The sequence below is a fragment of the Nanorana parkeri genome, unplaced genomic scaffold (assembly GCF_000935625.1).
Source record: "Nanorana parkeri isolate BGI_ZX_2015 unplaced genomic scaffold, ASM93562v1 scaffold14, whole genome shotgun sequence".
NCBI classification, from domain to species: domain Eukaryota; kingdom Metazoa; phylum Chordata; class Amphibia; order Anura; family Dicroglossidae; genus Nanorana; species Nanorana parkeri.
In genome coordinates this window covers 1386334-1410917 of record NW_017306282.1, presented here as the reverse complement: position 1 = coordinate 1410917, position 24584 = coordinate 1386334, and the positions used below count along the sequence as shown (strand labels likewise).

Below are 24584 nucleotides of genomic sequence, written 5' to 3'. Positions count from 1 at the left end.
CAGCTGTAAACTCAAGAAATGTACTTTTACTGGGGTGGGAGAAGAAGGCGAAGAAGACAATGCGTCATATCTGAGATCGGGGAAATCTCCAGAGGAAGCAGGCTTTACAAACTTCTGATATTGAGAAACATCTTATGATAGGTTTATCTCTCTTGTGAGGTTTTCTCCAAGGCAGCCAAGAAATGTTCTGTGCTCGAATGGTCTTCTAAGCAGAGAAAAAAAATCTTGAAAAGAACATATTTTTAATAAAGAAAATCAAAAGTGCTGTCAGTTCAACTCTGCCGTGATAGAGATAAAAATCCACCAGTCGACTCCGTAATAAGAAAAAATGATATTGGCGAATGCAGATAGTTCAACTGGATTCATCGCCTTTCACAAAGTCAAAGCAGAACTCCAAGCACACAGGTAACTACACAGATCAAAGAAGAACAACATAGGCAAAAACAGTTCTCATATATGTATGTAAAGGAGGCCTCTGGGAAAAATGATTCTTGACCCCTGCAGTGGGGCTACAAGGGTTAAGTGCTCATTTTGGTCTAGGTGCAAAAATAAAAAAGTTATACTCACCCGATTCCCCAAGCCGGTTTGCATTTAGACCGCACCTTCCAACCTTGCTCTCCCTCCGCTCCAGCGGTCTAAGGTCCCGGAGTAATCACCTTCTATACACAGTGTATAAGACGTGAGGATGCTGAGGGACATGCCATCGCTGCAGTGCAGGAGGAGATAGACTGGAGGGAGCGTTTTAGCAGCCAGGCGGCTCCAAGTTTGAGGTGAGTACAAAGAACATTAGAACAAAATGAGCACTTGACCCTTGCAGTGCAGGAGTAGCCCCACTGCAAGGGCTAAGAAACACATTCCCTGGAGTTGTACTTTAAATGCATATATCGGAGCTGTTTTTCCTGATATTTACACAGCTCTGCCACACAACCTAGCCCAGCAGGACAGGAGGCTTAATTTTTCTATGCTGTGGCTAAGTTACACTTATATCTAGTTCATCCTCAAGTCTGTGACTGGACAGTAAAATGAGAAGCAGCACACTGATGAGTTCCTCTCTCTGTTAATCTGCTCTTTTCTCCTATCAGCACGTCCCTTGTTAGCACATCACAACTGACTGACTCTTTATGCTGCTTCTCCCTCTCCCATTCTAAGCAATACTGTACAGTGGATTGCAAGAGGCTGATACCAAGATACATTCAGGTATGCGTACATTTAATGACACATTGAATACACAGCTGCATTAAAGGAGAACTATGGGGTCAGGGCTTTTCCCCATAGTTCTCCTTAGGGTAACGGGAGGACACAAACTAGTGTCCTCCCGTCACCCTAAGCTACAGCTCGCGGTATACTGAGACGCCGTAGCTGAAGCGGATCCCGACAATTATGTCTGGATCTGCCCAGCTGCGTGAGTGACAGCTGACTCTGCCTATCTAGAGGCAGAGCCAGCTGTTCCCGCCCCTCACCTCATAGTTCCCCTTAAATGTTTTAAATATCTGCCTGGAATTCAGCCTTTTTTTAAATTGCTTTATTGCTTCTAAATTTGATGCGGGATAGCAAAACTATACCCATTAGTCTTGTTTTTCTTTATTAACATTGATGTTGCACTTTGAGAACTGAATCCAAAACTTTCCTTGTGATGTCTCAGCATTTCTCTAACTTTTTTTCTTCAAATTAAACAGCCCATGACACTTCAGCACAGAATTTGTTCAATAATTAATAATGTTTGTCTCTTAATAATCAACAATATGAAAAATTAAAAGACACTTCTTCAAAACAAATATTATAATAGTGTATGCCTTGGTAAAGAGACAGCTCACCCATTAGAGAGGCAAAACTGTTGTGGGACTTTGTCGATGACATGACATGAAAAGTGATATGAATCACAATCATCATCATCACATTTTATTGTTGCTTCACTTAAAGTGGTCACTCTTACCTTCATTTATTTGTGGTGTTACCTTACCCCAGTTCAACACTGTAAGAGCTAAAATATTTAAGACACTCTAGATCAGGGATAGACAACCTAATACACGCTTGCCAGGGTGGGCAAGCAATGTCATTTACAGTGGCATGAGTAGAGGCTCAGACTGGCCCACTGGTGGACTGGAGGATCCTCTGATGGGCCCCTGCTCCCTACACATATAGAAAAGCCTCCATAGGCTGTAACTGACAGATCACCAGGCTATCAAAGCCCAGCCCACCCCTCTGCACCTGCAGCCCACCTCCAGGAAATATTAGACAGTCTTACCTGACATCTCTGATGTTCAGGTATTGGTCCTCCTCCTATTGCCAGTGTATGCCTGTGTGCAGCTGTGCATTTTGGAACTGCATGTTACAAGCCTGCCTGACATTTTCTCCACTTAGTGGAACTGCCAACTGCAGCAGGTATGAATATAAAACCTCTGCGTGTCCGATGGGGCTGATCTGAGGTCTGAAGGTACAGGAATTGGGGTTGATCTGAGGTCTGAAGGTGCAGGAAATAGGGCTAATCTGAGGTTTGAAGGTGGATGAATTAGGACTTATTTGAGGTCGGAAGCTATGGCAATAGGTGCTGATTTGAGCTCTAAAGGTGCAAGAATTGAGATGAATTTAATGTTTTCAAGGTGCCTGAAGGTGCAGCACTCTGAGCTGGTTTAATGTCTGAAGGTGCAGGAATTGGGGCTGCCCTGAGGTCTGAAGGTGCATGAGCTGGAGCTGATTTGAGGTCTGAAGGTGCATGGATTGGAGCTGATTTAAAGTGCATTTGTTGGGATTGATTTTAGGTCTGAAGGTGCTTGATTAGCTTCTTTCCCGCCATGAAGGCCAGGAAATGACATTTGTGAACCTTGAAATGATCAGAGCTGATTGCTTTAATTGTCATTCTACACAGGGAAAAATCAGTGAACGGACATTCACTGGTCTCCCGTTGCTCTCCATTCTGACACTCGCCATAGCCCCACGCACCTAAGAGGCACAGACAAGCCTAGGACACATGGCAGGAGGTGGTGCATAACAATACATGCAAAAGGAACATGCACTTCCATATCAGTGCTGCTGCTTACATAAGCCTTACACAGGCAAAACAGTTGAGGACTGAGGGGTGGCGACTGTTAAGGCAAAGCTGACCAATAGCCTGAAGTCAGTTCCCCAATTTCCTGTTTCCACAATTCCAGTGTCTTAATATTAATCAAGTGAAGGTGTGCAGCTCTGTATTGATTAAAGCAGACTCTTCATAAAAATGGAAGGTCCATTTTACTGATAACCCCGCATTGCTGATTGAGTGTACACCCAGAGATACATGTGCCATAAGTATGCTGTGCGGACACCCGGATAGTTCCGCTTGAAGCTATTTGTATTTGGGGGTGGAGGACTGTCAGTAAAGCGGACCTATTATTCTTATGGAAGGTCCACTTTAAAGCTGAACTCTATGCAGAAATAAAGAAGACAAATTATGGCAGTTCTGTAATCGTAAATAGATTATATTTACTCTCTTCCCTGAACTTCCTGTCCAGTACAAGATCAAAAGAGACAACTAGCTATCTACTTATATAGATAAGGGAGGAGGGAGCAAGGTAGTGGTTTGCTATGTCTGTGTATTTGTGGACACACACAGCTTACTAGCACACACAAGGGTGGCTCCACAGGATCCTGCAAGGGAATGAAGCCACCCATAAAACAGAATATCAGGGCCAGTCCTCAGGGAACCAGCTAAATTTTGGAGGAAAATTTTAATTTTAAACAAGGAGAATTATCCATTGTGAGTGATTTAATCAGCATATAAATAACTTAAAAACATGTTGACTTTAATATCACCTTAATCATATTTTAGAGGATAAAACAAACAATATATATATATATATACACACCGTATATCAATTTCACATTTAGCTGCTTAGATGGAATTGCCCTTTAAGTTCCATTCCACCTTAATGTATCTCTGCTGTTTCATCTTTTTTTTTTAACTCAAACATTTTATACATTCTGGACAAGTTGGAATATACTCTTCTTATTGTAGGAGTCTCTTTGATTTTTTTTTCAGGTCACCTTTCCTGTGGGAATTGCAATAACAAATATTCCTTCTGGAGAGAGACCAGGAGGAACATGAAATGGTGCCCCAGATACACTAATGATCCCATCTAACAAAGGCATGTCACTGGGGGTCTATTCATCAAACCCCTTGTGTAATTAGTAGGTACTGCTTTTTACTAATTGGTCTATTTGGCTAAAAGGAACTGCACATTAGCTTGCAATTTTCGCCATCCTAATAAGGAGGCATTACTGCTTTTAGCGATAAAGTCTTAATACAAGGTTACACTTATCTTTTATTTAGGACATGGGTTATGTTCAGGGGCATCGCTAGAATTGTGAAAGACTTGGGGCACCGCAAGGAGGACAATGATTTGGTGCCTATAGCACACTGTGGCAAACAGTGGGTCTGGCCACGCTGTGCTTACAGTGGGAAGGGCATAGTGGGACATAATTAAATAAATCCTGAGACTGCTTGTTGTACACACAACACACAAATGACAGTCCTCATACCTACAAAAAAAGCACAAAATGTGCTTTAAATTACTCTGCTACAAGTAAGAGCTGTACAGATACTTATTATAAACCTTTGCGCAATTATTTTTAATGGAAATGTAGAACACAGAATATAAACATAGGGCCTAACTTGAAGAAGCACTTTATTTAAATAAACAGCGACTACATACAGCATGCAACTGCTGAGACACAGAACACTTTGGTCCGGAGTATTTAATTACATATTAGCATAAAGAGTGCAGGAGTCAAGGGTATATAATGGACAAAGTGCAGTTGTTGTCCAGCATACGTAGGTCAGTAATCAAAAGAATGTGGCAGTCAGGAGTAGGTAATGTACACGGTATGTGCATAATCCTGACCGCTGCAATCTGTATGCTGTGCGGTTCATACTCTAGACCAGAATTTCTGAACCGTGGTGCCGCAGCACACTGGTGTGCTGTCTGAGCTTATCCAGTGTTCATGGCAGTGCTCCATGTTCCATGACTGGAACACTTTGAATAAAATGTAAACATTCTTAAATTTTTTTTTATAGCCTATGGGTGGCATCCGTCGATATAGACACTGTCGGCGGCTACAGACTTAAACTGTGGCTGACGACAGCAGCTTATTTAGCGATCGATGACATCATAGGTACAGCCATCCCTCCTGGGGGGGAGACAACTGCCCATAATGGGTGCAATAGTCAAGAATATGTATGTATGGTACAGCCCAGCGTACACAGTGCACAGCTCTGGAACTTGTAACATACACCCCACTGTACAGGGTGAAGCACTCAGAAGGCGTCATAAGTATGTATAATATGAAGGTAAGGGGTATGTAACATATAGCACAGCATTCAGAGTATGAGAGTCAGGAGTATGAAACAAACAATACATCATCCTGACTACTGCAACCTCACCACTCTTTCCCATACTCAAGCTTATCTTTGCACCCACCATCGACAGCTCACTGTTGGAAGGCAGCCTAACAAGATTGTCAAAGCTGCAGTGGCATTGATTATACACGAGCTTGGAAAGAGCTGGCTTTTTTATGTCTTCTAAAGTTTCTCGGCAAGTTTTCCCAACAAAAAGCCATTAGTGATGAAGTAGAAAGGAATGTGGCCATATTTCAATCTGCGGTGTGTAGCAATATTGACAAGCAGAGATTAAGCGAGAGAAAATTAAATACACCATCATTTATTCACACGGGATACAAGTGCACAGTAGATGGATGCAGACATCTTGCGGAATTTATGATTGTGCCATTATATGTACATTAAGAGGAATTATACGCTTGTAAAAATGACTGGTGCTAAATGAAGTAACTGGGTGAAAATCTTTTTAGGTGGAAGATTGCGAATGGGTATATTTTATAAAAAAACAAATCCTTAAGGCTGGAGACAAAGAGTATTGATTAAAACCTGCAAAATAATCGGTTTTCTCTGCAAGGAAAAAAAAACACATATAACAAAACAATATGGCAAAAGATGAGAAAAGGGAAAAAGAGAGAGTATTGTATTTTTAAGGATATATACAGTGGACATAGGGAGCTCCTTCCCAACGTGTCAGACTACAATTCTTTGGCAATGGTTCTGAAATTCACTTAAAGCTACAGGATGTATGTACCACTACAGCAAACATATGCATGGTCCATGTAAGGCAAAGTAATAGGTTTCCTTCATGCCCCTGAGTCAGAGCTTAGACAGGGCTTGGAACTCGCTCACTGCCCTGGTGCCAGCACTGGGCTAATCACCGAGCATCACTGCTGTCCTTTGAGAATTAGGGAGGCCAGTGGCATGCTAACCCTTACCTGGAAGTACAGTGGGGGGAATTTATCAAAACTGCAGCAGACAGAAACTGGAGCAGTTGCCCATGGCAACCAATCAGCTTCTATCTTCATTTTGCTAAGGTAAGATTTGAAAATGAAAGAGAATAGCCGATTGGTTGCCATGCACATCTGCTCCATATTTTCTCTGCTCCAGTTTTGATTAATCCCCCCCCAGCCCCCCCCAGTATATTTTCAGTTCTTCTGGCAGCTGAACAGAGCAGTGGCGACCAAAGGGAGGGTATGTGCTGCTAGAGAGGAAGCATTAAAGCAAACATTTGTTTTGCATGGGCAAAGACCAGGTTGCCTTCAAAAGCAATTCCAGAGATGAGGTTCAGCATTTGTCTAAACTAAATGAGGTGTTCACTTGTCCAATGAGCTAAACCTCAGCTACAAGAAAAAGTCACATCGGTAGTTGTGACAGTTCCCTGCTCAGGGCTCCCCGTTGCTAGGAAGCCCATGGCTGCCAGTGTCCTAGCAACCAGTAACCCACACCCCTTCCCATTCATCCGCTAGCCGCGTGATTCCCGGCCAGCAGCTGAAAGTAAACAAAGGGGTGGGGATGCAGTCTGACATCACTGGCTACATATTGTCATGGCTATATTTGGTCAATTTCATCAGCCAACATTCCCACCCCTTTGTTTAGATTCCAGCTGCCAACGGGAGTCTGTCATTTGCCCCCAGGAGTGCAATGGGAGGGAATGTGTCAGTGGGTCAATATTTTTGTTTTGGCGGGACATCTTCTTTTGGGAAACAAGCCCTTTTCCTCATCCACATGAGGATAAGGTGCCAGGGGGGTGCCTCCTTGCAACGTACCCTTCCTATGTTGAGGTGCCTCCTTGCAACGTACCCTTCCTATGTTGCGGGAATATGGTCTAATATTGGTTTTGCCAGGGGGAGCATGCTTGCTGACCCCTCCTATCTTGGTCTGGCATGCTTGAATAAGATTGCGTTTTCTTCACTCTTTGCAAACAGCAGAACCAATGAACATTTTTACCTCCGTCTGCTTGTTTGTAGCATGCCACTATTTAGCACCCTCCTGCCTCTTTCACTTTTTAAGTGTCTTGTAAGAAGCCATGATGGCAGAAGTTTCTTTGTTTGCTACATGGCACGAGTCCACAGTTCCAGTGTAGATCTACAAAAACACCCCCATTAGTTTATGTCTTGGGAAAGAGGGAAGGGGGGTGTTTGTGGGGTGTTCAGAGAGTGCTGATTAAGAAAAAAGGCTTTCTAAGTAAGAATTGAGATACATTGTTTAAGACAGGGGTGCCCATTAGGTAGATCGTGATCTACCAGTAGCTCTCAAAGCTGATGCTGCATTATAGATCACGAAGGTTGTGAATGGCGGCCCCTTTATTCCATTTTGGTATATTTATTTAGCTGTGCACACATGATTACCAATTAGTCTGAGTCTGCTGAGCCAAGCTCCCTGACACCTTTCTGGTGGATACTGGTAGTTGAAGTGCTATGTATTACATCAAAGAATATTAGTTTAACAGCCTGTTGCACTACACTGTTTGCAAAATACAGCAAGGTGAGCCAGGAGAGAGAGCGGGGAGACAGACAGGAGAGAGAGCAAGGAGAGACAGCCAAGAGAACGAAGAGAGACAGCCAGAAGAGAAAACGAGGAAAGACAGCCAGGAGAGAGAGGAGAGACAGCCAGGAGAGAGAGAGAGCGAGGAAGGGTTTTTTTCGTTGGTAGATCTCTTGTAGCTCGTCATTTGAAAAGTAGATCTTAACACAAAAATTGTGGACACCCCTGGTTTAAGACAACCATTTGGACAGCAGCAGCCTTTTATTCCGCAGACCAACACTTACAGGAAAAGAGAAATCATCTTGTTGTTTATTTTTTCCTAATGGCATCAAACTCCAATGAGAGAAAACTGAAAGGCTGATTAATCTGTTAATTCATTGTATACCTGAGGCCTAATCTCTATGACCTGTCTGTGCAGTTGATTATTTTGCTTCCAGTATTCAATTATAGGTATGTTCTCGAAGGACATGAAAAGTTGCAGATTAAAATTCCGGCGGCGAAACGCTCACTGGGATCAAAAATTCATTCTTTTTCCCTTGACAGTAAGCTAAGGGTAGCTTAAATTTTCCTTTTGTCATCTTCTGGATTGCTGTTTTTCAAATCTGTACAACTATGTACAACTCTTCATTGTGTTAAACCTTCATATTAATTGAGCTATTTCAGTGAAGGAGCTTAGTAAAAGGTTAGTCTAGCCCTCAAATGTTCTTACTAACCTTTAAGGACACCCATATCTACACTTGTATCATAATTTAAACTGGCTAGGTCGACCTACACAGGGGAGACCAAAACGACATTTTATTACCATTTCGGTATTACTAGTATAAAGAAGTCTCTGGCTGGCTGTGATTTCACATCTCGCCAGAGTCAAAAATCCCAAACTCTACCTGCTCCTGTTCCTAATAGAAGTCACTCTCTCACTGGCTTTGTGTCTTCCTAGTCCTCCAATCTGATTCTAGGACCTATTATTTTAAAGAAGAACTCCAGGATTGATTAAAATCAACCTTTGCAGTGGGTTTTAACCGTTAAGTGCTCATTTTGGTCTAGGGATGAAAATAAACAAGAAATACTGTACTCACCTGATACTCTGGGCCTTCTAGCTGTTAGACCGGTCCCTGCAGCCTCTTCTCTCCCAGGCTCCAGAGGTCTAAGGGCCTCATCATGTCTAATGCAGGTCTATTAGATGTGAGGATGCCACCGCTGGAGAGGAGGGGGAGAGAGGTGAGCGGTCACTGCAAGAGGATCGAGGACCACTTGAGTATATCTTTATTTTCGCTCCTAGATCAAAACGAACGCTTAATCCTTAATACATCCTGGAGTTCTTCAGGAAGTGGGGCAGCGAGTCATTACCTGTCGCCCGGCTTCCTGATTGGCCGGGAACCCGGCTCCATGTTCCCTCGCGGCACTGCCAGTCAGAGGAAATCGCCCTCTGACCGGAAGTCCCGGTATCGGGGAAGGTATTGGAGCATTTGGGTGAGTACCCAAATACTCGGTATCGGCACCTATAGTATAGAGCTGCAGCTAAGGATTATTTTCAAAATCGATTAGTTAGCCGATTATTAAGTTCGATTAATCGGTTAATCGGATAAACAATAAAAAAAAAAAATTAAAAATGGCTCCAGTGATGGGACTACTAGTTTGTATTGAGATTGTAGTCCATCGCAGGAGCAAGCTTGGAGCGGTGGAAAAAAATAGTGTAGTGTGCAATATAGTGAAAAGGAAAGTGTAAAATTATACAGCAATGAATGCAGAATTGCACCGGCTATAGAGGACTACAAATGCCAGCAATAGTACATTATACAGCGCAATGCAGAATATCACCAGCTATAGAAGACTACAACAAATCCCAGCAATAGTACATTATAGCTGGTGGTATTCTGCATTGCGCTGTATAATGTACTATTGCTGGGATTTGTAGTCCTCTGTGCAGTGCCGAATATCACCAGCTATATAGGAATACAACAAATCCCAGCAATACATTATACATACAGCGTATAATGTATTGCTGGATGTGTATTCCTATGTATAATATACAGCACAATGTACCATAAGCTATAGAGGAATACAAATCCCAGCAATACATTATAGAGCACCATGTGTGGGAAGTGCAGGCTTACCTGAGCAGTCTTCCAGCAACTTGCTTCTGAGATCGGACCTGTCTATCAGCGGCTGTCATCCCCCCACACCTGCTCCTCCTTACTACATCTCCCCGCGTCCCTGTGCCAATCGTGGATGTGGGCGGGCGGTGAGTGTGAGGCGGGGAGGAGGTGCGGCGTGGATGCGGGCGGGTCTGGCAGCGGCGAGCGTGAGGTGGGGAGGAGGTGCGGCGCGCAGCGTGTGTGGAGCCGTGAACAGGGCCAACTGATCGGAAGCCGATTAATCGATTATTGAAAAAGTTGACAACTTTTTCAATAATCGATTATAATCGATTATGTCGATTAGTTGTTGCAGCCCTACTATAGTATTAGTATCGGTGCATTCCTACTGAGGTCTTCTGAGTTTGAACGTTAGGCATTTGTTCACACGGCTTCATCTTGTATACAAGCAATGTGTACACCAAGTTTTGCAAAGCATTTTTAAAATGTACCAGTTTACCAAAGCCAAATTTTCAGTCACGGAATGCATTTAAATGAATTTTACTCCACACAACCACAACATAATAATATTTTTCGGTAACACATAAAAGATAAGGTTGTGTTGGGTAAACAGATACCAGGCATGCCAAAACTGTGTATATAGGTGACATTTTTAAAGCTTTTACAGGTCATAAATTTTGCCATAACCATGAATAATAGCCCTAGAATTACTGCTTTCACTCTGGCTTGTGCAGCGATACCTAATATGTTTGCTGCTATTATCGTTTTCACACATAGGTAGACCTGAAGGTTTGCATGTGTTTGTACATGGGGACAGGGGCTTTAAAAAAACTGGGGGTGTTTATTGGTTTATTTAAACTTTACATTTGTACACTTTTTTTGTATTTGCCTTTATTACTATCACATAGTGGGCTTATCAACCCCTTTGGAGGACACATTGGAGGCAGCATTAGGTGTCTTTTAGATCCCTCATGTCATCTTTGCACTCCAATGAAGCTAATTAAGCACGTATCGTGCTTTATTAGCTTATTTCTCAGCCACAGCAGGCAGGGAATGACATCTCTAAAACCGGAAGTGAGGAAAAGCTTGTTGCTTCCAGTTTCATTCTTCACAAGGATGATCAATAAATCTACTATAGCAACCGCGAGTAGGGTTGCCACCTTTTCTTCAAACCAAACCCGAACATTGTAGCACATCACGGCAATTTTTTTGTAAAGTATACACTATGCATATATTTTGTGATTAAATAACATTGGAGTTAATCACAATGTATCACAAATCATATGGAGTTAATCACAACTTGCCCATGTGCCACAGGTCCCCAGATATAAAAAAAAATTGATAAAAAAAATAATTACATAAATAACAATTTTAAAAAATAAGTAAAAAATAATAAGTAATAATAATTCAATTAAAAAAATAAAGTAAAAAATAAATAAAAAGTAACAAAATTATATAAAAAGAATAAGAAAATAATTATAAAAAATAAATAATAAGATAAAAATTATAAAAAATAAAAACAGTAAAAAATAAGATAAATACAAATTTTAAAAAGTAAATAAATAAATAAAAAAAGTGATTTAAAAAGTTTAAAAAAATAAAGAAACAATAAAAAAATTCAAACTCCCCCTGCCGCCCCCGCTATCCAGTTGGCATTCTCCATTGGGATTGGGGAGGGTTTGGCGAGGAGGGGGGCGCATTGAGGAACCTGGCCTTGGGGCAGCAGGGAGAGTAAATCCAGTGCTGAGTGGAAGCCCATACGAACAAGGCCTTTGTGATTCAGTAACTGGTCAGCTGTGGTGTTGAGGCACACTATTAACAAACTCCTCTTTAGAACTGTGGAGATGGTTGCCTAACTGCTAAGTGGCCCTAATGTAGGTGTATTCACCTACTGCAGACATTTGCCCTGCTAGCTATTTACGAATAGTCACTAATATGATCATCTTTTGTATTGCAAGTAATCTGTGCTTTCAAAAAGGCAGGTTGATGTGTTCCTTGATTTTGAACACCACCCTACTGTGGCCTCCCACACACAGTTTGGTGCAGTAGAGGTAGGTTGAACGATGAACATGGCTCCAGTGGATGACATGAAACACCTGCAATGTTTACTCATTTGTAATCCCAGTTCAATGTTTGATTGCCCAGGTTTGCCTTTGTAAATGGAAGCAAGTTTGGTTACCGGCATAAATAATGATATGGGAAGCTAGTTACCTCCCTAGCTCCTCACGGTAATCTCACCCTAATTATATATTCCTATTATGCGCTAGATGTATTAAATTTTGGAGTAATAAGAAATTCTAGCAGTTGTCACTTTACAGCTGTGCATAATTCATGACCCTTGCTAGAAATCAATTACACTGTTGAGACTTAAAGGATCCTTCTATAAGCAATGTATTGCCTTCCCCATGAAGCCGATGCTGGTAACTGTCACTGTGCTGCCATTCATTATTTATGGCTGCACTATTGAGACAAGCCCCAAGCAGCTTGTCCCCTCATTTGCAAAATGTTTTCTCTCTTCTGGCAAAAGAAAGTCATCATAAGTGTGAAGCAGCGCATCAATGAAAGAGACATTAACAACTGGCACGATATTAAAATATGTGTCAGCTTGCCATCCCCCTATCTCCATCCAAATGGTATTTAATCCTGGACAGAAAGTCAATATCCCCCTCACTGTCTCTCCTGCTTGTCCTACGGGCAGCTGAATTATATTAAAACATAATTCCCACTCCAAGGAAGTATTTAGCAGTTAAAAGAGGACCTGTACTTTGGACATTCAGACCAAAGTAATAGGTTTGGTGTACAGCCACCTTCTCTCCTGCAGATACCTATTGTCCATTTGCTCCCTCGTTCACCAATTAGAGCCCCTTTATATATTTAAATTCAACCTGGAACTTACATTAAACTACTGTATATCTAAAGCCTAATGGAATTAAGTATGAAATGGTTAAAACCGTCGGATTGGAGAGTTTATTCTTCATTTCATGTCTCGAAACACTACAGGAAGCGAGAAATCATCTCTCCTAAGTAAGGGAAATCCTCTCTTAGACAGCTGTCACCATGAAAAATGTTCCAACTGGATTTCCTCTCTGTTCCTGCTTAGGTGACGATTTATTATTCGAGATTTTCCCACACCTTCAGTCCCAGTGACAGTGGTCCCCAGAACAGAAAGAGAGGGTGAATCTCCCCACCAAGAACAGAGATAGCGATGAAGATCTGACAGAAGTTCTAATCCTTGCTTACCCTGTCTAATAAGAAAGAAAACAAAGATGGCAGTAGAAACACTTTAAGGACCCAATTCAACACCCAGGCAACTAACAGCTGAGGCACTCACAAAATATATGGGAAAGAGTGACATGCTCCCCCATATCTGGAAGCCCCAGGTTTTTCATAGAGCAGCCATGGGGCAAAAGGAGCAGCGAGGGAGCTCTGTATAGGAAAATATCAGTCAAGAAGGGTGGGGGTGGGCTACTTAGTAAACCTGTGATTTACCCTATAATGAAATAGAGCAGGTTTGCTTTACATGGATTGTGTCAGCATCATACACAAACAATACTGAGGATTAACATTGAAGAAACTCTGTCACCAACTTAAAAAAACTGCAGGTTAAACAGGAACTTTATTCATGTCTTCAAAATAACAACAAAGACACCTTTAGAAATGTTTAGTAATGACAATCTACAAACATATTTTTCTTTTTGTGTGCACACCTTCGTTTTCCACCTTTTCCTCCCCAGTCTTCTGACAGTGGCCATTTTAACTAAGGGCAGGTTACTAGTTCTCTGTTTACTTCCTTGAACTCTAGCATATGACTAGGACTAGGACATGTGACTATGCATGTCATCTCAGGGGAGGAAAATGCCTTTCCCTGAGATCTCATGAGATTACATATGAGATGTATCAGCAATGCTCTGCTGATGTAACCTTCCCAGGATGCCACACTTGGGCACATTTCATCATTTGTGCCAAAGAGGACCAGGAAGTGGAAACAAAAAATTGTAAGTAAAATAAAAATATGTTTGTTTAGCTGATGAATGTAAGATGATTTCATATCAGCATGCAGAGCTGTATGCTGATGTGATTTTTAGTCAAAGGGGGTAAAGGTCCACTTTAAAGCACAAAAAACTCAAGTATTTACTTGCAGCATTTTTCCTAAACATGATGGACTTGCAATGTGCCTCTGAACATGCTAGCAAATTTACCTACCTAGCACAGCGCCCTCCCTCCTTGCATGTTATAGCCCTGTCCTCTTCTGGTAATTTCTAATTGAGACAAAGGTAAAAACAATGCACCCACATGTGGGCAGGGGATGTGGGTTTCCCTGGGTGAGGAGTCAAGGGGCCAGCCTGTGTTCCCCAGAGATTAAATTAAGGAAGTTTGGACTAAGCTGAGTCCTGACCCCAGGTCTCAATCCCTAGGTTCACCCTGCTCTGTCTAACGTGTAAAGAAATGGTAGGGCACAGGAACGTAACAGTGGCAGCAGGGAGGACAGGAACTATGCGGACAGAGAAGGACCTAGGACTGTGTATCAAACCAGGGCAGACCGGAAAACAGGTCAGGAGCATACCAGATGAACACTGGACCGGACAAGGCAGCAGGACTGCGAACCACACCAACACAGGCAAGAAACTGATTAAGCAGCGTACCAGACAATCAATGGAGGCAACAGGACTGCAGACAACCCCAGGGCAAGTAGAGACATTGCTAAGGCAAAGAAGTTCCAGAAAATAGGGCAGAGGTCAATGATGACTTATTGACTGCTGATCTGTACATGTCACACTCCCGCCAATAAATGACAGATTCCCGGCTGTGGTTATGTAAATTTATCACTGGGAATCCTGAATGACATCATTGACCAAATTTTTCTCTCAAGCATATTGTTTAACAGATTTGTCTATATTGAAGGTTGTCCACAAAGCCACATAACAATTTGGATTTGCATTGGTACCTGTCCCCCATGGCTGTCCCCAGCTTCACAAGATTATCCACCTAAAGACCTCAACGGGATTCGCCGCTAAATTCGGGTTTCAGGATTTTCAAACAGCATTTGCCAAACTTTCTGCAAATCAAAACCAAGCAGATTTACTCTTTAACAAAAGAAACATCATGTATAACAAGTATTCTGCTTTCTGAGCTTTATTTAGAACGTAGGATGTGATGACAGGGTCTCTTTAAAGCAGGAGACAGTACAGAAAAAACAGCACAGGGCACAGCTTACACAACACAACCTGCAAACAACCGGGGAAGGCTTAAATTGTCACGTGTTCATCCATACCCTATCACAATACAGATACCCCGATAGCGCTGCAGCCATCTTTGAAGAGGTATACCATTCAGGGCATCTTCAAAAAAGCCGAATAAACATTAGGTGGCCCCCAACCACGTCTCAGAAATAGAGAAGCAACTTTCCCGTACAAAGAAGGTTTAAATTCCTTTCAGAAAGAGTTGCGATTCGGTGTCATAAATAATGGCAAAGCGCAATGCAATGTGGGATTATAGTGCGTTCGTCCCTTTGCCCCCATAGGCAACTCTTACCAAGAAACTACAGTTCCCAGAATACATCGGGTTTTAAAGGGACCTGACCAATTAGAGTGCAGGGTATGTAGTTCTAGTGATGTCCGGTGACAAGGGACAGATGGGACTTCTGACAGCAGTGCAGGTAACAGTATGCTGTGCCAGTACAGTACACAGAGTGCTAATTATCAGTGGATATACTGCAAAGATCGGTATACTTCTTGGATCTGTCATTGTAGCTCATGTATTCATTTAACTACATAGATAAGTCAGATTAACAAATAGATCAACATGTGTCTGTGCAGTACACTGAGCAGTGGTAGGAGAGTCCCTTCCAGCCATTACAAATCCCCTTTTAGGGAGGGTTTTCTATGTGTCCCATTCACACAACACAGAGGATGATGCACTCTGCTATCTCCTTCAGTCAGTATGTCCCTTGTTACTAGAGCAGCACAATTGATTGGCTCCTTGTGCTGCCCCTCCTTCCCCCAGTCTGAGCTCTGCTGTACAGGGATTGCAAGAGGCTGATACCTGGTCAAATACAAGGGCTTACACTGCTTGCATTTACAAAATACATTTGATAAAGTGTTATTGAGTACAGAGACGTATACATTTGGTACTTTTACATTTGCCTGGACTTCAGCTTTAAGAATACATTTAAAAAGGTGCCGCCCAAAAGAATTTCCAAGCCGGTCAAAGAGAATTTTGCACTGATTTTCACCCATTTCATTCATTTCAACTATGAAACCATCAAACCCATAGATGTCCATGCAGTAACTGTGATGGAAACTGTCCATAGGCAGAGCAGTGTAATACATAGATATGATCAAGATAACCTGCACCAACACTTTAGATCATTTCACAGTCCCAATAGAAACATAGTGGGAGGAATCTCCCACTGGGCCAAGCTTTGGTATCTTGCTAGTTGGCTGTCAAAATACCTGAACAAAGCCTGCATCCAATCAGATTGTTCAGGTGTTTTGAGAGCCAGCGGGGCCGACTAGCAAGATACTGAAGCTTGGCCCAGTGGGAGATCCCTCCATCCACACAGTTTAGCGTAGATGGAGGATTCTGTTGCACTTTTTCCATCTGACCTGAGGCGTCCCGAGATAATTGAAAACAAATGTTTCCCTTACTTTCTGTTATAAAACATACCAAATAAAAATGTCAGGATATTTTTTACGAAAACCCCAAAATGAACACTTTTTGGAAAGTAGACACTCCAGTGTGATCTGATTTTTTTTATGTTTGCCGCAATTTAAAAAAAAATGAAGAACATGCTGGTATTGAGGGGTTAAAACATGGAGTTTGGTGCACAAGATATAATAAATATACAGATTATACACAGAGGGATGAGGGGCTGAAGGCATTAATGTACAGGTCACATACAGTGGAAGGATAGAGATGAAGGAGTTAATGTACTGATGTGCAGGATAAGGGAGGTGAAGGGATCAGAATAGAGATAGAATAGAGCTGACATACATAGGAGAGGAGAGAGGTTGAAAGGGTTAAAACTTTTATTTTACTGGAATGGCACCGTAGGCATGCCCTCCGGCCGCAATGCAATCGCCCGCACGGGATCGCAAGGCACATTGTGCAATCAAAATAGTGTTTGCAGCTTGCACGCCCCCTCCAGCCCGGCAAAAAAGTGAGCCGCCCGCAATGCAGTGCAGTGCGTTCTGGCCAGAATCGGACCGGAACGCACTGCATATGGTGTGAACTAACCCTTATATAGGCTGAAGACTGCATGTACAAGGCCTATAGCTGTCCTTACATACTGAGCTATGACCAACAACCTGTTTCCAGTCTAATTCATATCAGAACAGTTTTCCTTTTACTGATGCAGTATATTGTATCACTCTAAATTTTGGGTAGACTGGCAGGTTTATGACTTATCTTTGTATATTGGCTTTCTGTTTTGTTCTGCCCTAATTTTATGTTGCTTTTGTTCTTTTTCTAGGATGAATTTTAGACTGTTGCCTTGAACACTAGAAGGCCATTATGTTGAAAACTATTGCCAGTACTGTTTTAAGATGCCACATTGGGCCGAGGAGAACGTCTTTTCAATGCAGACATTTTCATGTACCTATTATGGTGGTTAGCAGGACATATACTGCCTCAAAATCAGGTACAGATGGGCAAAACTTTGGAGAAGAAAACCAAAAAACGGTTGAAAGCCTCTATAATTTGTCTGTCAATTGTAAAAAGATTCGCCATTTAAAAGGTTGGGTTCTTTGTAAAGAGGAGGCTTACGTCGAAGAGACAGCTGATATCCTGAAAGAAATGGGAGCAAACACCATGATGGTGGCCAATATTCTAGAGTCTTGTCCTGAGGCTTTTCTACAGGAGCCTGCAGAGATCAAAGTCCAAAAATCCATCTGGAACTTGGTGTGTCCCAAAGATCAGGAGCTGATCACAATTATTGAAAAGTTCCCCGATTCTTTCTTTGGTTATAAGAGTTTCAAAAACCAACAAGACAACATCAGGTACTTCCAAGACCTGGGACTTAGCAACAAAATAGTTTGCAGGCTGTTAACAAGCGCTACGCAGATCTTTTGTAATCAGATTGAAGACAATAAGAAAATCATCGATGCTCTGGGGGAAAATTACTGTCGTCTGGGAGGAACAAAGGAAAACTTTAAAACTTGGTTAAAGAAATTGTTAAGTCAAGATCCATTTGTGCTCTCCAGGTCCTCTGCGGCCTTTAAGGAGAACGTGACATTTCTACAGAATTTAGGTTTTACAGATGCAGAAGTATTGAAGCTTATGTCCAAGCTTAAAGGTTTTATCTTTGACATGACCTGCAGCAATATGAAACTGGGTGTTCTGTTTACGAAAACTACCTTTGACTGTGGCGATGAAGAGCTGAGGCGGCTAGTTATGAAATGTCCAGCTCTTCTTTATTATTCGGTTCCACTGCTCGAAGATCGATTGAAACATTTAATCCAAGAAGGCGCCTCCATAAGCCAAGTTAAGGAGTACCCCAACATTTTAGAGCTCACTCCACAAATTATACAGTTTAGAGCTAGAAAAGTGAAAGCGTTAGGCCGCCAAATAAAGGACCAAGACTTGGAGGTACTTAATGGGACTAAGAAAGATTTTGAGGCTAATTATGTGAAGTTACAAGTCAGAAGAGAAAGACCGTTATTTAACCCCGTCGCCCCACTAAATGTGGAGGAATGATGAGGAAGTGCCAGTTCAGATGGAAAGCATGAAATGTTTACATTCTGCAAATATCACCCCCCCCCCCCCCAAAAAAAAAAATCAGCTGATAAAGTAGACCTTTCACTAAAGTGACCTATGGGCAGATCAAAAATGATATCCTGTCACAACAGTTTTTGTTTTTCTGAGCCCCCCACTATCCCTATCATAGTTACATAGTTAATCAGTTTGAAAAAAGACACATGTCCATCAAGTACAACCTATAGAGATTTTTTAAAAAAAAGCCTAAGCAGAACGCTATGCCCACAATTTCCCACTGTTGATCCAGAGGAAGGCAAAAAAAAACCTATAAAGCATTGTTTAATTTGCTCCAACAGGGGAAAAAAATTCCTTCCTGATCCCATAAGGCAATCATAGTTGTATTACCTAATATAACAGTCAGTGGAGCACTACCCCCTTATAACCTACTTAAAATATACCACAATACATCAGTGTAACATATTAACAATACAAAATCCCGCAATCCACATCAATAAGGGTGCATTCACTCCAGAATTGAGCCAAACAGAGGTACATTGACTTAAGTTTGCATAGCGTGTTGACAATTGTTGGGTTGCATTATGTTTTTTTTTGTGAGAGGGTTGGGTTTTTTTGGTTGGTTTTCACTCTAAGCTATATAAAGGTATTGGTTCTGCCTTGTGCAGTTCACAACAGTCTGAAAAAATGTAGCTCCTGCTCTACTTTCAGCAGAGGGCAGCTCAACGCAACGCACTGGTGTGAACTGCTCCCATTCACACCCATTGATTTTCAGGTGTCCTTGCATTGGCATCCATTGAAAAACGGGTGCTAATCCAGTTGAATTGGGCCTAAATGTCCACTCGGGCAAGGTGTTGTAATGCAGTAATTGTCAGTCAAGAATCACAGCACTGAAAAATGGCCCGAACAGGAAGGGAGTGTAACATGCCAGTCCTCAAGTGGTTAATTAAAGCTTTTCTTTACATGTTTTTACTTGCCTTTTTTAATGAAAATCAATACGTGGTTATACATATTTTATGATTATTATTTTATGATGGTCTGATGCCGGTCTGATGGGTAGCTCATACAGAGTGTCATGAAAATATGAAAGCAGAAGTGAAAACCACATTTTACAAGCATTCATAGGTCCAGATATCCTGTACAGTGCAGGCAGCTAAAAGTATATGCAAACCTTAACTTTTCTATAAAAGGTGAACTTGACTCTTCCACCACTAAAACCTCCCTATTGGTTAATGAGGTCAGCCATCATTTTAAAGGACCAATAGGAAAGTGGGGGAATGGGGCCAATCTCAAGTTGACAGCCATCTATATTCCTATATATTGAACAATAATTGTAGCAAGTGGGTTTTAGTCGGGGTAACCTGGGTTTGTGCAATTGTTTTTATCATATATGGAGTAGCTATCAAGACGTCTGTAAGCAATGGGAGTGGGAAGGGCAGCACTAGGAGCCAGTCAAACTCTGCTACAGTTTAAATGTGCTTAGAGTGAACACGGTGACAGGAGGAGTTGGCAGAGTGAGGATTCTGTGCTGCTTCTCTTTCACTTTTTATTATGTATTGCTGCTGCAGTGTAAGTCAGGGACCTGGCTGTACTGTGTTTAAAATTACTCTGATATAAAAATTAGGGATGCACAGATACTTTTCGAGTACCAGTGCAGATACTTGGCATTCTCATGAGAACTACCAGGGTTGCAGAGGTTGCAGCTGGGACCTGGCTCTGGCCCTCCACCACTGTCCTGAAATCATTAGTCTGTATTGTTTTAGAAAAACTGTTACATGACAATAAACAAAAATGTATCAGTACTCGTACTTGTAAGTACTCGGCAAGTAACAGTACTCGTACTCGCAAAACTGGTATCTGTACATCCCTTTATTTATATTTATAAGAACAAAATCGTACATTAAAACAGATGTACAAATCCCAGGAGCTCCGTGTGCTCCTTACAAATGACAGCTGCCTCCTAATTTTTGAATTTTTCTCTAGTGTAGTCTTGGAGCTCAAAAGTATTTGTACATGTACTTGTACCAAGTACTGTACTTGGTATCTGTACAACCCTAATAAAAATATTCAGTAATATCAGCAAAAGAAGGAACTGAATACTTATGTCAGAACATTGCTCCATTTCAGAAAAATTCTCCAAGGTTGCAAACTGACACTTTCGTTATGGTCGATCTCCTTGGTTCCCCCGCAGCGCTCCTTGTTTTCCCCCGCCGACCTCCTTGTCACTTCAGGGCACATGGCTGTCACCCTGATTTTGACCTTACTACCTAATCAGTCATTGATTTGGAGCATGCAGGATGCAAGTTCAGACTTTTTGGATCACTGGCTACATTCTCGTACCAGGCCAGTGAAACACAAGGTAGTGAAATGAGGATTAGGTGACAACACCGCAGTCAGTGCCTTTAAAAACCATAGTTGTCATATTTCTGTCCTCACAGGTTCACTTTAAAGCAGTCCTGCCAGGGTAATAGAATATTATAAAGTAAGGTGCCCTAAAATAGCTAAAAGAGCTCTTATACTTGTCTCTTGTGGGGCCAATTTCTTCCATTTCTTTCAGTGCTGCATCATCTATTTATCTCTTTAGCATTCAACACTTCCAGTAGTGTCAGATGCCTTTGCTCCCCAGTACATACTGTGGTTCCTTCCTCTGAAATCTACATCACCACAGGACTCAACAGTGATACAGGGGTCGGAGGAATGAACCATAGCATGTGGCTGGAAACAGGCATCTGACACTCCCAGAAATGTGATATTCTAAAGAGACCGATGGAGCCTGATCTCTGGAACGGAGGGGAGGTAGGAAACACAGGCCACCAGGGAGGTGAGAGTATATTACCTCTTCTACTGCACTGACCTTTCTTTCAGGATTTTCTGTAACCCCGACACAATCGATTTAATCATGGCAGCTTTCTGTTGATAGAAGGTAGAAAGGGCAGCATATAGACAAATACAGTGGTACCTAGGTTCACAAACCTAATTCGTTCCACGATTCTGGTCGCGAACCGAATTGGTCTCGAATCAAACTGTGATCAGGCTGCGATCTCGATTAGAGGAAGCCACGACCAGTGTCAGAGCAAGGAAGATGGCTGCGGTTGTGTTCGTCACCCGATGCGGAGTTCGAAAACGGAAGCAAAATTTTGCTGAACATCCTGTTCGCTAACCGAATTGTTCGCGAACAGAAGCGTTCGTGACCCAAGGTACCACTGTATTTCAGGTAATTTGGGGATTTCAGGCCTATCATTAAACTAATGAAGGTAAGTGTTTAGAGAAAATTAATCTCAAAGCTTTCAGTCGCTCACAATTGCCAACTGTCAGTTGTTCTCTTAAGAGGAGAAGCAAATTGCCTGTAGCTTATTACTGTGAAATACAGACTTCTCCATCACATTGTGAAAGAACTGTTTTGCTAGTCTTCAAAATGTCCTCTGAACCTGAGGATTCGGAGAAAAAAACATTGAAAACTAATATATTATTGTTATAGTTTCTTTAAAAGTATTTTAGAATGGAGCATTGGATACAGGATAATGGCAGCAATATTCTTTTTAATGTTCTTTTTTAAAATGGAAAAAAATTAAGCTTAAAGACCAACTTTGAGCTAAATTTTTTAAAAGAAAATTTCCCATCAGCAGGTGAATAAAAAAGTTCTTACAGAGCTACCGTATGCAGTAAAGTCTTTATGACACAAGATATCCTTAGTCTTATGGGGGTGAATAATGCCCAGTGTCATCTAACTTAGATGACTGAGGACATACTGTGAGTGCAGGGCACCATGGGACCTTTCATTCACTGTGTGATGTGCAGAGAGTAGGGGTGCCGCCTTTCCGGGATTCACCCGAGTTTTGAGTCCCGTATGTGCTGTGTCCGGGTTCCAGGCGAGCTGAAACCTGGACACAAGATGTCACGATGTGAGGCGGACAGGGGCAACCACATGGTCCTGGTTTTCCAACTTGAGAGCATGGAGGAGGCACGAACACGGAGGGACGCTGGAACGCAGGGAGCATGGAGGTGTCTGAAACACAGGGTGCAGATAAGCCTTGAAGGCCGCAGAGGTTCTGCTTCAGGCAGATGTGTTGCTCGCTATTTCTCCTCACACTCCTGGCTGTCTCTCCTCACTCTCTCTCCTGGCTGTCTCTCATCACTCTACTCTCTCTCTCCTGGCTGTCTCTCTTCACTCTCTCTCCTGGCTGTCTCTCTCTCCTGCCTGTCTCTCATCACTCTACTCTCTCTCTCTCCTGCCTGTCTCTCATCACTCTACTCTCTCTCTCTCCTGGCTGTCTCTCCTCAATCTCTCCCCTGCCTGTCTCTCATCACTCTACTCTCTCTCCTGGCTGTCTCTGCTCTCTCTCTCTCCTGCTTGTCTCCTCACTCTCCCCTGCTGTCTCCTCGCTCTCATCTTTGCTCTCTCCCCTGGCTGCCTCTCTTTGCTCTCTCCCCTGGCTGCCTCTCTTCGCTCTCTCCCCTGGCTGCCTGACTTGAGTCGTGCAATGGTTGTTAAGTAATTAAAAGCTCGTACGATCTGCCCATCTTGGACAGGTAGATCTTACTTGCGATCATGTTTAAATGGCCACTTGTAATCTCCATCGAAAGAAAGTGTGACAATGCTGGAGCACATTTAGCAGATATGGATAGAATGTTGTCACCCTACAACATAAAGTGCTTGAATAAGAACCTTCATATCAGCATCACCATCTACTATTTTGATGAAAGTTGCAGCTTCAAAATGATTGAAAATGACTTTTGAGATGACATTACCATGATGTTCTATATGGTTTTGGTCATTGGGTTTTTCATATACTTTATGGCTGTTTTTCTTTTTTTCTCACACAACGTTCCTCCTGTATAAATAAGTCTGCGCATTGCATTATGGGCATTCTGTGAAAATATGTATGAGACGGCAGCCTGGTGAACCCTCTGGGATTATTGAATTATTACGGATAAATTACTCATTGACTATGGGTGCCCTTCGTTAATCTTTATGACGTTATCGGGTCACTGGAGCCATGGTATGGTTTAATGGATTATTTTATGATTCCATCAGTAAAATATGATGTATTTCTTTATAAAATGGCAGATGTCTCAGTTCATTATAATTCTGGATTACGTGGTGTTTGTAAACTGCCTCAAGCACATGCCTTCATCTGCTAAAAAAAAGATGATGTTTCATCAGTATACAATATATTCAGTATACATAGCTGATCTCTGCAGCAATGTTCAGCTCATTTCATTCACCAGCATGTGATCACATGCAGGGCGTTGTTATGCACTCATGCAAATCAACCTGAAGCACATATTAGTTGACTTCCTATTAAATAGTTCCACAGGCTGAGCCACTAAGTGGTCCTCAAAATGTCACTGTGTGAAGCAATAATAAACTCCATAAACTCCAGGCAAATAGGTAAATACACAGATTAAATATATAGAAGGTAGCTGTTAAACCTGTTCAAGGATTTGTATATCCAGTCCTGCCATTGTAGATCCAGTCCTGCGATTTACACAGCTCTGCCAAACAGTACAGCCCTGTTTCCTCCCCACCCTGTTACTGGACAGTGAAGGAGGAAGCAGCACAATGATGAGCTTATTTCTTTTTCTCTCTTCTCTATCCTCTTATCAGCATGCTACTCACACTGAAACACCTGATAGTCGCCTGCTGCTGCTTCCGTCTTCCACTCGCTTAGCTCTCCTGTACAGGAACTTCAAGTGGCTGATACCAAGCAAGTTAAGGTACTTGCACTCTTTGCAAAAAAGAAATGAATATATATTCACAGATTTCAGCTGCTGCTTAACCTGATTAGAGTAGTGGCGCGAGGTTTCACATCATTCATATATATATATATACACACACATACATACATACACACACCCTCAATGGTCACTTTATCAGGTAAACCTGTTCAAGTACTTGTTAACGCAAATATCTAATTAGCCAATCC

At 42.1% G+C, this 24584-nt stretch overlaps 1 protein-coding gene across 1 annotated transcript; it reads left to right on the top strand.

The window, feature by feature from the left end:
* Positions 1 to 15540: 15540 nt before the first annotated feature.
* Positions 15541 to 18685, top strand: MTERF2 (mitochondrial transcription termination factor 2). The gene is made up of 2 exons (XM_018557943.1): positions 15541 to 15604; positions 17420 to 18685. The coding sequence occupies exon 2, from the start codon at positions 17461 to 17463 to the stop codon at positions 18640 to 18642; it is 1182 nt and encodes a 393-aa protein (XP_018413445.1). The 5' UTR covers positions 15541 to 15604; positions 17420 to 17460; the 3' UTR covers positions 18643 to 18685.
* The last annotated feature ends 5899 nt before the right edge of the window (positions 18686 to 24584 follow it).